Source organism: Neophocaena asiaeorientalis, unplaced genomic scaffold, assembly GCF_003031525.2.
Source record: "Neophocaena asiaeorientalis asiaeorientalis breed wild unplaced genomic scaffold, Neophocaena_asiaeorientalis_V1.1 scaffold176, whole genome shotgun sequence".
Lineage (NCBI taxonomy): Eukaryota > Metazoa > Chordata > Mammalia > Artiodactyla > Phocoenidae > Neophocaena > Neophocaena asiaeorientalis.
Window position 1 is genome coordinate 1,242,064 of NW_020175788.1, and position 12,329 is coordinate 1,254,392.

Genomic DNA, 12,329 nt, shown 5'->3' on the forward strand with positions numbered 1-12,329 from the left:
ATTCTTAATTATTCTAACTAATGGCGAGTAGCATGGAAAATCTAGAAGAAATTAAAATATGCTATGACAATCACTTTGAAATGCATCTGCTTCATAAATAAGAGATCGATGTCCCCTCCTCGTATCCCAACACCCATGACATGAAGTTCATGCAAATATTATCTTGCTTTCCCTGAAACCCAGGAACTGGAGAGAGCCGGAATAATCAGCGGCCAACAGAAGCCATTTGGGAAGGATAACTCACAGCTCAGATAACTAAGAGTGGACTGTATTTTTAAATTCTTAGTGTTTAGAATTAAAAGCAAGTCGCTATCTAGCAGATGCAGGCAGCAGTGTAGGGGGCCCTGAAATCAAGCCATTGTTGAGTGAACTCTTTATACATCTGGCCTTTGCGATTTTCATCGTTACCTTTACTGTTGGACCAAAGTTGCCCTCTTTAGCAGGTCTCACCAGATTTTTTCCAACATGCATAAAAACATGATGTCCCTGTGGCACTTTCTGAGTTAACGTAATGCGTGGGCTGCAGTTCAAGAACCCAGAGCACATGAAAAACAACACAAACAAGCCCCTCCTCTGGTTCCTGAAAGTGGCAAAGGATGGGCATGACACAAACTGAACATCTCTGCGATTCACCATCCCCGAGAGACTTTAACAAACCTCTCCAAGTCTTTAAAGAGATGAGAAGGACAAACGAGGGAATGGCAGAGGGCAAGCTCCCAGGTCTGGGTGTTCGGGGCCAGAGCTGGAGGTAAGCCAGCCTGGGACCAGCTGCTGGGCAGAAACTCAGAAGTCAGGTCAGCAACACCAGCAGGATACAGGGGTCGAGCCACCCGTCCAGTCACAACATGACCTACTGTCTAAGACAGACTCTCTTTCAAAGAACCACTGGGGTTTCAGTTGGTGAGAAGGAAATAGCAACCAAGAGTCACACAAACACTTACTGCTAAATTATTTGGTATCAGACACCCTGCCAGGTGGGACAGGGAATGTCATGCTCAAGAAATTAAGTTCTGGCCCTACATAGGTGGCCTCGAGCAAATTCTGGGAGAATCCAAGGATCCCAGTACCTGAAGGCCAAACTCAGCTACGAGTTTTGTATTGCTGCTGTATTTAGCTACCAAATGAGAGCAAAAGTCGGTCACCATAGAAACCGCAACCTGACAATCTACGGTAACAGCGGCTCACACCCTTTCTTACCCCTTTGGCTGGACCAGATGGAATGAGAAAGGAAAGCTTTTCACTCTTAACCTTCTCTCTCTGGCCTGTAACCTAGGTCTCAGATGAGAAAATAGACAAGGAGTTCTCTCCTAAAGGCTGAATCTACAAATGCACCAAATAACAGATGTGGACTGTTCCGTGTATTATGAGCACAGCCTGAACACTCTCAACAGAGAAGAAATATGTGCATGGAATGCCTTTCCTTGTGCGTTTGTGTAAAAATATAATAATGGTCACATGTAGCATCTTTTTTTCTCAATTAGCCTTCTCTCAGCGGCCCCTTCCTTCTGTTTATTAAACATGACTTATGGGGAAAGCAAGAAGCAATGAAGCAAGTGAGACAGGAATCACTTGAGACCAAAGCAAGCTGAATTTAACTTACTGCTTTGCCATTAGTGGAAGCCCTTTATTTACAGATGTCAAGGGCACTTTTAATGCGTATCAGTTATAGATACACAATTCTGGATCCATTCAACCGCTACCCAAGTCAAAGGAGCCTGGGTATTTTTATCCAAGTACTGGACCAGGTACACTTTTTACCTGCTGTGAGTCCTGATGAAGTAAAAGCCTTAGTTATCATAACCTCGACTCCCTATAGCCTCCACCTTGGCCACAGATTTTGATGGGGAATTGGTCAGGGAGGCAACAATGGAAGGGAACGTGGCTAGTATCGTGGGTGTACGTGTCTCACTGAAAATCACATCTCTCCTCAGCCTCCAATGAAACGGAAATAACCCGGAAGCATCACGTCATCACCGTCCAACCGCATCCCATCCGTTCACAGCTACAATCATATCAGAGGAATCGCGTGTGATATTAGGAAGGCATGCACAGCAGTGGAAAAACAGACGGAGCATAAGGCAGAAACCTGTCATTTATGGCCAAGTCTGTCCCTAAACTAACACGTTCCCCCCGGGGCATTCTTTAAGCTCCTTGTGTGTCCACTGATCTATGTGTTTAAAGAGGAAACAATACATACACCATACACTGTAGCACCTGACACTACGTTATTGTCAAGACCCTGAGAGATCACAGGGCCAGATGCTTTGAAAAGAAAAAACCCACAGGCAACATACAGGAGGCAATATTCCCTCTACTCTGTGATCACGTCCAGCAAGAAGCAAACATTGGCCCTGCAAGCTCACCTGCAATGGGGTGTCATAGAACGTGGGGGGTTTTATGCTGAGCTGTTTTCTTAATTTCAATTCATCCCTAATCTTCTTCTCGGTGCTCTCAACTATTTCCTCCACTTAGCCAAGAACTGGCCTGGGGTATTTTTAGCTGATCATGAAAGTACCAGTTTGGTACTGAACCCACCAAACAGGAGCCATCAAGCCCTTTGCTTCCTCTCTGTACAAAGTCATCCCTGTTATTCGGAACCGCTCGCGGGGACTTACTTCATTCAAGCTGTACTGACAACCTCGCCTGAGCCTTTAACTTTCTAAGTTGAGATCTGTACTTAGTTTTTCACTAACCTACTCAAGAATGGGTATCGAGTGCTCAAGACGGGCTGCACTGTTCAAGGCACCGGGTGGCGCAGTCATGAAAATAAACAATCTCCTTTCACAGAGGGTACATTCCAGGAAGAAGAAACAGACCAGACGCAGAGAAAGCAAACTGATGCAGACTATGTGGGCGGATAAATGCCGAGCAGGCTGTGGGGAGATGGAGGTGAGGGTGCTTTTTTAAATTTTAAGCAGAGACTTGAAGAAAGAGAGGGAAGAAGCCTTGAGGCATTGGCCAGAGGGACCACTTTCTAGGCAGCGTCACTGCAAAGGCTTGAGGACTTAGTGTGCTGGACGGACAGCAGGAAGCCGGCGGGTGGAGCAGAGTGTATGAGAACCTCGTGCAGCAAAGCGGCTCAGAGGGCACATCACACCTGAGTCACATCAGAAGCCACATAAGCAATGGAGTGACATGATCTGAATTTTGTTTTAAAAGAATCTGTCTGGCTGCTCTTGGAAGAACAAACTGTAGAGGGGCAGTGAGTAATAAGCCCAGAAATAAATCCTGAAATGAATGCAAGAGTCCAGGGAGGGTGACAGTTTACACTAGGGTAGTGGTGATGGAAAAAGTGAAGGGTGATTGAACTCCGGATGGAATTTGAAAGTAGAGCCAACAGACTGTGTGAAGGGATGGAATGGAGGCGTGAAGAGAAGAACCAACACATGTAGCAGGCCTGAGACTGCAGGCCCGAGAAAGGTCTGCTTCCAGGATCAGGTCTTGGCTGGCCTATGGGGACACAGCTGATAAACTGAACCCGACAATGACATGAAATCTTCCCTAAATGTAAGAGTGGTCTACTGTGCCTACATGGTTTGTACCAACCATATGGTTTATACTGACACCCCCCCCCCAGTTTTCCTCTGGGAGTCTGGAAGACGGGTACGTGCTGGGCAAGATGGGTACCCACACAGCTGGCCCCCCGTGACAGCCCTGGGCAGTGAGTCTCTCATGAGCATCCCTAGCACATGTTGGCCCAACACGCTACGGGAGGAATTAAGAAGTTGCCTTGGGCAACTTCTCTGGGAGACCACTCTTGGAAGCGTGTGTGTGGGTTTCCAGAATTCACCCCATGAAACTTTTCCCTTTGCTGATTTTGCCATCTGTCTTTCACTAATAAACTGTAACCGTGATTATAACAACCTTGAGTCCTGGTGAATTACCAAACCTGGCGGCAGATCTAGGGACCCTGACATAGAAGGCATGCAAGGTTTATGGCCCCAGCTCACTGCTTTATTTAGAGTTCCTTCGACTCTTCTGCAAACCTCTAAATAGCTTCTTTGGTATTTCAAACACCAAAGGTTTTAAATATTTTGTTAACAGAAAGAATGAAAAAAAAATCCAAACAACTTCACTTTTTTAAGGGGTAAAAATGAAGAACGATTTCAGTGACATTTCGAATAATGTTCGTTCCTTGCAATTACAAGGTGTAGTCACAAATGAGATGCCCTGAAAAGCCCCCGCTTTCCCTGGGCTGAACATCTGTATTTCTCTAAGGGGAAAGTACTGTATTTCAATTACCTGGCAAATTAGGAACTGCTGTTTCTTATTTGCAGGTCTTTTTGATGTATATAGGAGTTGTCAGTGAAACTTCTGTAACTTAACATTTGCAAACAAGAGGGGTCACAAATGAAGATTACAATTTACAAGAACAGCAGAAAATGAAAAGTAGCAGTAATTATAAAAGGCTTATGAGCGCCTCGCACATGAAATACTACATTCGTTATAGTTAGACTCTGATTGTCTAGTCTCTCTTGGCCCTATTTTTAAAACTTAACTGAATTACCTCAAATCCACTCCTTATATTGTAGTAAATACTTAGTGAATTAGAACTGAAGCAGTATAAAAATCCCTGGCCAAAAAACTGGATTAGCCCTGTATTAACTTCGTTTCACGACAGAAACAAACTCTGAGAGAAACCCACCCTAGTAGTCCTTTGTGAAGACAAAGTAAAAAGCTTTTATTGAAATTGGGGCATTTCACTTTATGTGACAGTGGGATGTGTCATAAGTTAATCATATGATGGCTTGCAAAGGTAATATAATAAGTAAAAAAGAAAGCCAGTGAGAGACCTAGCTGATTTGCAGTGCAGGAATATATACTAAATATTTTTCTCAAATAAATTAGTGTTGATATACGGATTATTCTCAGCAAGTCTGCTGGGTCTCTAAATAATGAGACTGGTTTACAAGAAAAAAATGTTCATTATTCATGTTTCAATAACAAAAAATATTTTTAAATCCCTTCCCCTTTTTTTGGTACTCATTTCATTAATTACTTATTTTTCTTCTGAATATATGTTTTGAAATTTACCTGCATTTTCCAAATAGGGAAGTCAGAATTCTCAGCAAAATATGGCAACCAAAGGTCACTTAAAGTGTTCTCTCAAATTAAGGACAATAAATCTCTCATTTTGATTAAAATGAAGCAACTGTTAAGAGAGCTTGAACCTTATCCCACGGCCCCATGCAATGCTTCTGAACTTAATTACCTCCATTTAAGTGGAATTACTTGGTAGAGAATATTACTATGTGGTTTCTTAAATTACTGTACATCCATGAAATGTGGTTGTACTGGGTGGAACAGCAACCCCTAAAAAAAAGGCATATCCACCCAGAACCTGCGAATGTGACCTGATTTGGAAACAGGGACTTCTGCAGATGCACTCAAGTTAAGCTGCGGTCACGCTGCGGTCACGCTGCCTTAGCACAGGCCCAAATCAAACGACCAGTGTCCCTAAGGGGGAAATTAGGACAGACGCGTAGACAGAAGGCCATGTGGGGACAGAGGCAGAGATTGGAGGTCTGCTGTCACACCCAGGAAATGGTAAGGACTGCAGGCAACCCTCTGCAGAAGTGAGAACAGACTCACGGGACAATGTCTCCCTCAAAGCCTTCAGAGGGAGCGTGGCCCTGCTCACACCTCGATGTTTACCTCTAGCCTCCAAAACCATGACAGAATAAACTTCCCTTGTTTCCAGCTATCCAGTTTGTGGTATTACATTATTACAACGGCCTTAGGAAACTAATAGTGGTTGTTCTCAGGATTTCAAAATTAAGTGTATAAATATTCCCTCCATACAAAGTCTGGTTCAGAAAATTGCCCCTTTCTTTTCTGTCAAATTGAAATAAAAGAAAACATTTATAAAAGCGTCTCACAAGCTCTAAGAACACAGAATTTTCAATTCAGCTAATTTTTATTTATTAATTGCCCACTCCATACATCCTGTAGGCCCTGTGAAAAATAGAAAATATTCAGTATCTACTCTTAAAAGCAACTACTGTATAGCACAGGGAACTCTGCTCAATATTCTGTAATAATCTAAATGGGAAAAGAATTTGAGAAAGAATACACGTGTGTGTATAACTGAATCACCCCGCTGTACACCTGAAGCTAACACAATATTGTTAACCAACTAAACTCCAATATAAAATACAATATTTTTTAAAAAGCAACCATTAATTATAAACAAAATACTGAGGACAGGGAGAATTCTCATGTACCCCATAAAAAGAGTAGTCTGATTTCTAACAGAAAAACATTAAAGTGAGGGAAGGAGGTAACTGTATTTTAGAGGAAAATATAAACAATTATGAAACCCTGGAATCGGGTCTAGAGAATTATGTAGAGAGTAACTGCTCAATAAACATTTACTGAGTTACTTAATTATTAGTTTAAAATATATGAGGATTATTAATGTTTGTATATTTTGAGTCTTAGTATTCATAGTTCTAAATAATAAGTGCATAAATAATAATAAGTGCATAAATAATAATAAGTTCTAAAAAATATTTTTTGTTATTGAAACATGAATAATGAACATTTACTGAGTTACTTAATTATTAGTTTAAAATATATGAGGATTATTAATGTTTGTATATTTTGAGTCTTAGTATTCATAGTTCTAAATAATAAGTGCATAAATAATAAGTGCATAAATAATAATAAGTTCTAAAAAATAATTTTGTTATTGAAACATGAATAATGAACATTTTTTCTTGTAAATCAGTCTCATTATTTAGAGACCCAGTAGACTTGCTGAGAATAATCCATATATCAATACTGATTTATTTGAGAATAAATAAACTTAAACCTGTAACTACATGAACTCAAAGTATTTCAAATCGGTGAGTTAAATGCATTTGTCCATTCAATAATTCATCGTATATTTGAGAAATATTTACGGAGTATGACTATAGCCAAGGAGTTATGTTTCATTGAATGAAAGATGTGGGAGTTTACACTACAGTCCAAGCTACAAGACTTTAAAAAGGGGAGTCCCACATGAAGACGGCTGACTAAAAACATACATTAATTTCACCTCTTCCTAAACTCTAACCAAAATTACAGTAAAGAATTTTAAAGACGCGAAGCCCCTTGAACAGAAACGAAATAGAAGCTAAAATGCAGGTGAACAAGAAGCAACTAATTTAACATATTCAACAGAGCCAAGTCCCAAGCCTCCTACAGAAAAGCTGAGACCCAGCCTAATGAACAGGGCAGGACCTTCAGGAGGCTCAGAAACCGGTAACAGCAGGTATGTCTGAAACTGGGGGCGAGTGGGAGGTGATAGAATAAGACAGCGTGGGGAGCTGTCTAGGAAGTAGTTGGACCCCAGGTATCCTCCCCTCCCTGACTCTACAGACCAGTGGTCCTCCAGTTTCCTCAGAAGAGGATGAAGCAGGTGGTCCCTGGTCTGTGGATACAGGAAAATACAAACTCAGCACGGAAACCCCAGGCTCTCTTCTTGCCACTCAGCTCCTAGAATGCGGGCAGCTCGACCTTGAACCCCAGGTGGGAAGTTGAAATTCTCCTCCTTGGAAATCAGCTAAAGAGGAAAAACCATCATACAAAGAAGTAGCCTCCATACAAAGAAGGTCCCCCTACATGGACCAGTCCTGCCCTCAGCTTTTGCATCTCCCTCCTACTCAAGAGCGCACAGTCAAGGATTCTCAGATATCCAAGGAAAGCCTCTAGCAAGAAAGTTAGAAACTAAAAGCAACATGGAGGAAACAAACTACTCTGGGAAAAGAAAACTTTAAAAAATCAATACTTCCAACAAGATAAAGTCACGCTTCCAGGCTGCAAGAAGAGCAGGCCATAAACAGAGCAGCATTCAGAGAAAAAGCGCCAGACAAGTGCTCATAAAAACCCAACAGCACAAATGAGTGGAGAAAACCTCTGACAGTAGAGCAGAAACAGAGGAGACAATGAAAACCTGAAATGAAAAGAAGAAGAAAAAGTTACATAGCCAGCTCAGGACTACCACCTGGTCACAGATGAAGAAGACGACAGAGAAAAGAGAGGTGGAAGGCGTCATTTTAGAAGAAGCATCCCCAAAATTAAAGGTATGAGTTGCAGACACCTGGGGTACCCTGCGTTCTGGATGGAAACAGACTCCTGCAAAGGCCTATCATCGTGAAATTTCACAACAGTGGAGAAAAGGAGAATATAAGATGCCCAAGGAGAAAAGGAAAAATGGAGCAATACCTCCAAATTCTTGAGAAAAGTGACAGCTGACCTAGAATTCTACACCCAAACTGTCAGGGAAGCATGAGGACAGAATCAGGATTCTTTCAGTCACTCGAGGTGAGAGGAGAGCAGGCTGCCAGCACTAAAATGCTTTGCTGTGTTTTATCATCTTTGTAAGCTGAGGACAAAATGCCAACCTAAGCTGGACCCAGATTGTTAACGGCAACTGGCTTGTCCTGACCACACGCTGAACAAGGTCCCAGGGACCCCTCGAGGTCCCGCTGCCTGGAGCGTTAGAGAACATTCAAGTCACTGCACAGAAATGCTGGGCTGGGCCTGTTCTGAGAACCGGAGCCAGACCCGTCCGCATTTCTAAGGGAGGTCTGGTACCTGGAGTTCAAGCTACAGTTTGCCTGATGACCCAACTAATTCCCTAAGATTAGCTCAGGACTGTGCCTACTCAACTCCCCTGCAAACTCTGTGGGAAAGTGAGGCCATCTTAGGACCCAGGCACTGTCCAGTCATCCTCCACTCTGGAGAGCAGGAAAACACCCTCTCCTGAAACAATCAGGGCTGGTCTTGTTTCTCGTGTTGTCAAAAGTAAGTTGTGTAATATTAAGGAAAACATACATAGGTAGTAATACTACAAGGAGAGGCAAGGAAATGGTTAACACCAAAGTTAGGGAGCTGGTTACCCACAGCTAGGAAAGGTCAGGTGGAGGGATGCTAATGGACCCGCAACTTCCTGTGTCTAGACAGGGGGCAGGGGGGATTTGTATTTCCACTATATCACTCTGTGAACTCCTCACGTGTACATTTCAAATGTATGTGTATAATATATTCCAAAATAAATATATTCATACTTTATTTTGAAATAAAATGTATTTGCTCAAGGGCAAGGATCACGATCACATTTACACATTTAAAATATCACTAAGGGGAACAACCTAACTGTCCATCAAGAGATGAATGGATAGAGAAGGTGTGGTGTATACACACACACACCACTACTCAGCCATAAAAAAGAATGAAATGCCATTTGCAGCAACATGGATGGACCTAGAGCTTATCACACTAAGTGAAGGACGTCAGGCAGAGACAGATATCGTATGATGTCACTTATATGTGGAATCTAAAAAAGTGATACAAACGAATTTATTTACAAAACAGAAAGAGACTCACAGGCATCAAAAACAAACTTACAGTTACCAAAGGGGAAAGTGGGGGAGGGATAAATTAGGAGTTTGGGATTGACAGATACACACTACTAGATATCTCATAGATAAACAACAACAGGGCCCTACTGTATAGCACAGAGAACTATACTCAGTATCTTGTAATGACCTATAATGGAAAAGAATCTGAAAAAGAATACATAAATACACACACACACGTATATATATGTATAACTGAATCACTTTGCTGCACACCTGAGACTAACACAACATTGTAACTCAACTCTACTTCAATAAAAGTGTTTTTTTAATATCACCAAGGCCACTGGGAAAAGACAGTGGACACCAGCTGTAGAGGTCAAACGAGTGTCAAGCGTGGTGGGCTGGCTTCCGAAGAGGCAGTGGAGCCAGTTCACGAAGAGTAAATGCTATTTTTCTTAATTTTTATTTTATTTTATTTTTTGCAGGAAAGGAGGAGGAAAAAGAAGTTATCTGGTCAGTTAGCAAAAAAAAAAAAAAAAAGCCCAAGATAATGTTGCATGATCAGTGTGATTATTACTGCTAATAATAATTTAATAATTATTTTCAGACGAGGTCTTAAGTCCAATGTTGCCAATGAGAAAAGTGCTGAACAAGAGTATCGGTGATTCACCCTGCTAGGTTAAGGTTCTGAGCGAGGACTTCCTCGTAAATAAAATCCGGGAAGCCAGCGCCCCAGTCCGAGCCTCACACTCCTGCTGCAGGCAGTACCTAGACACCATTTTAATATCATTTTCCACATGAAACTTCTACGGCCCTGCAGAAATGTGCCCGCTCAGAACTGAAAAGCAGGTTTGCATCAGCCCATCACAAGCCCATCCACAAGTCTCCCAGGAAACGGTCCATGTAGAGCTGTTTCCCACCTACTTGAGCTCTAAATAGAGACCGTTTTATGGGTCCCGCTTGCTGGAGGGATCACTCCTGCCCAGAACTTAATATTCTACACATCATATAAATTTTAAGCATAATTTTTAAGAGTTTTAAGAACTAGGTGATCTATTTCAGTCGTGGTACATTTCTTTCATTGTCTATTAGAGGAAGGCCTACTGCCCAACAGATACTCATATGAGTTTCTCAAGCCATCAAGAGAAGCATCATTTTCTATCATCTTTACCGAGCAAATACCAAAATTAGACTTGTTCCATTTTCTTTTGTTTCTTTGGTAAGCAGTGAGAGGGTGAAAATGAGATTTCCATAATAATACAAGGTGGAGGAAAAAAATGTAAACCTGAAAAAAATTTAAGATTCAAATTACCTTATAATATCCTTATTAATTACTTGATAAAAGATTTTAAGCATCATCTTGGAATATGGGTATTTGGAAGGATTACAAAGCAGAGCAAAATGGAACAGATAACATTTTAAACATTTTAAACGAACACCGGCCAAGAAGGTAGCTTTTTAAATAGTGGGAAATGATTTGATGTGGGCAACTTTTTACACAGTTTATTCTCGAAAAGAGGAGAAAAACTGCTATGACTCTACGTCTTACCTTAAACACTTCCATTGGAAGAGGAAAGTTAGCAGCATCAATAAGGGATTTCTCCAGAGCACATTTCCACTCTGAGTCCATCTTCAAAGGATAGATTTCTGTATCAACAGCAAATCACATAAGAGTTTAAGGGCTGAAATGTTCTACTGGGTGGTTCTTTCTCGGATTTTATCTTCTCAGGATTTCATAATAACTTGGCAGGCGCAGCAACCCTAAGAATTCACACCCTGCCCGCCATAAAAGGCCACCTGCTAAAGAGATTTCCTGAAATTAAACAGCAATTTGGGATTCTGCGATCAGAAATGAAGAATAAACTTAACAGGGCTCTTCTTCAGGGAATATACGCATGCATTCTGGGCATAATTTAATAGTATAAATCACATTAACCACACTTCACCCATCCACTGCCCCGAATTCCATTCCAACACCTGGGAAGTAATATCCATGGATGAAGCACTTATTATCTGATAAATTTCCAAACTAGAAAAGACTCTTGTCTGGCGTTTGCAGTTATGACAGCCTATTTTTCACGAAATCTCCAAGCTCTCATATGCTAAAAATAGTCCGCATTTAAGTCAGGAAATTATGAAAAGGTAAATTAAAATTTACCAACCAAGTCTAATATTTACACTTGAAATGTTGCTAACACATCACATTGCCCATGTTTTCCCCCAGGCGGTGGGGGGAAGGGATTTGCGAAAGGAGGTTACACCGTCTGAATACAAAATTAAAAGAACAAAATCGTTGAGCACTGTTTTTACCGACTGCTGAAACTGCGGGGGAATTTTATGATCTGATCTCAACAGATTTAAGACCTTATCAAAATAGGATTTGCAGAAGCACTCACTTGGAGTAGATATGTTTATACCTTCCCTATATCAACCCAGGCTACTTCAGACAGACAGCTAGGATATGAATATGAATTTAAGCACACTTAAAAGGCAACATTAAGCCTTTGGGGCTATATTTTTAATTTCTTGCATGTCTGCTTTTTAGCAGGCGGCCATGTATTTTGATGATCATAGCTTCTGAACTCACCTTGAGCTTGAAGCACCTGTGTTTCAGCAGTTTACTTATTAGTCTTTTCAGACTATCACAATTATGGTTAGGTGAGAGATGCTGTCAGAAGGAGCCAGGTTATCAATGCACTACCCACCACCCCTCGTTGTCAGACACACCAAGTCACATAAAAGATAATTAATGACAAGATAGGCTCTACTTGTGTATAGTGTCTGTAATTCTTTCTAGCCTTTTATTTATGCTCTTACACCGCTGCAGAATTTTCCCCCCCAATTTGGCGTTTTTCTATCAGAGACAAAATAGCCTGTAATTCTCCTTGGTATGCATGTTTGGGGGAACATAGTGAGGTCCCCCCAACAAACACCTCTACAGAGAATGAATGAATGGTCCCTCCAACCTCCACAGGTCGG

General features: G+C 41.4%; 1 protein-coding gene across 1 annotated transcript in view; it reads right to left on the bottom strand.

Annotated features, from left to right (window-relative positions):
- The window catches only part of SFMBT2 (Scm like with four mbt domains 2), a 205,718-nt gene that overhangs the window by 88,867 nt on the left and 104,522 nt on the right, over positions 1 to 12,329 (bottom strand). The window contains exon 7 of the mRNA XM_024732290.1: positions 10,900 to 10,997. Coding sequence (XP_024588058.1) covers positions 10,900 to 10,997 — 98 coding nt within the window. The remainder of the gene's footprint in view (positions 1 to 10,899; positions 10,998 to 12,329) is intronic.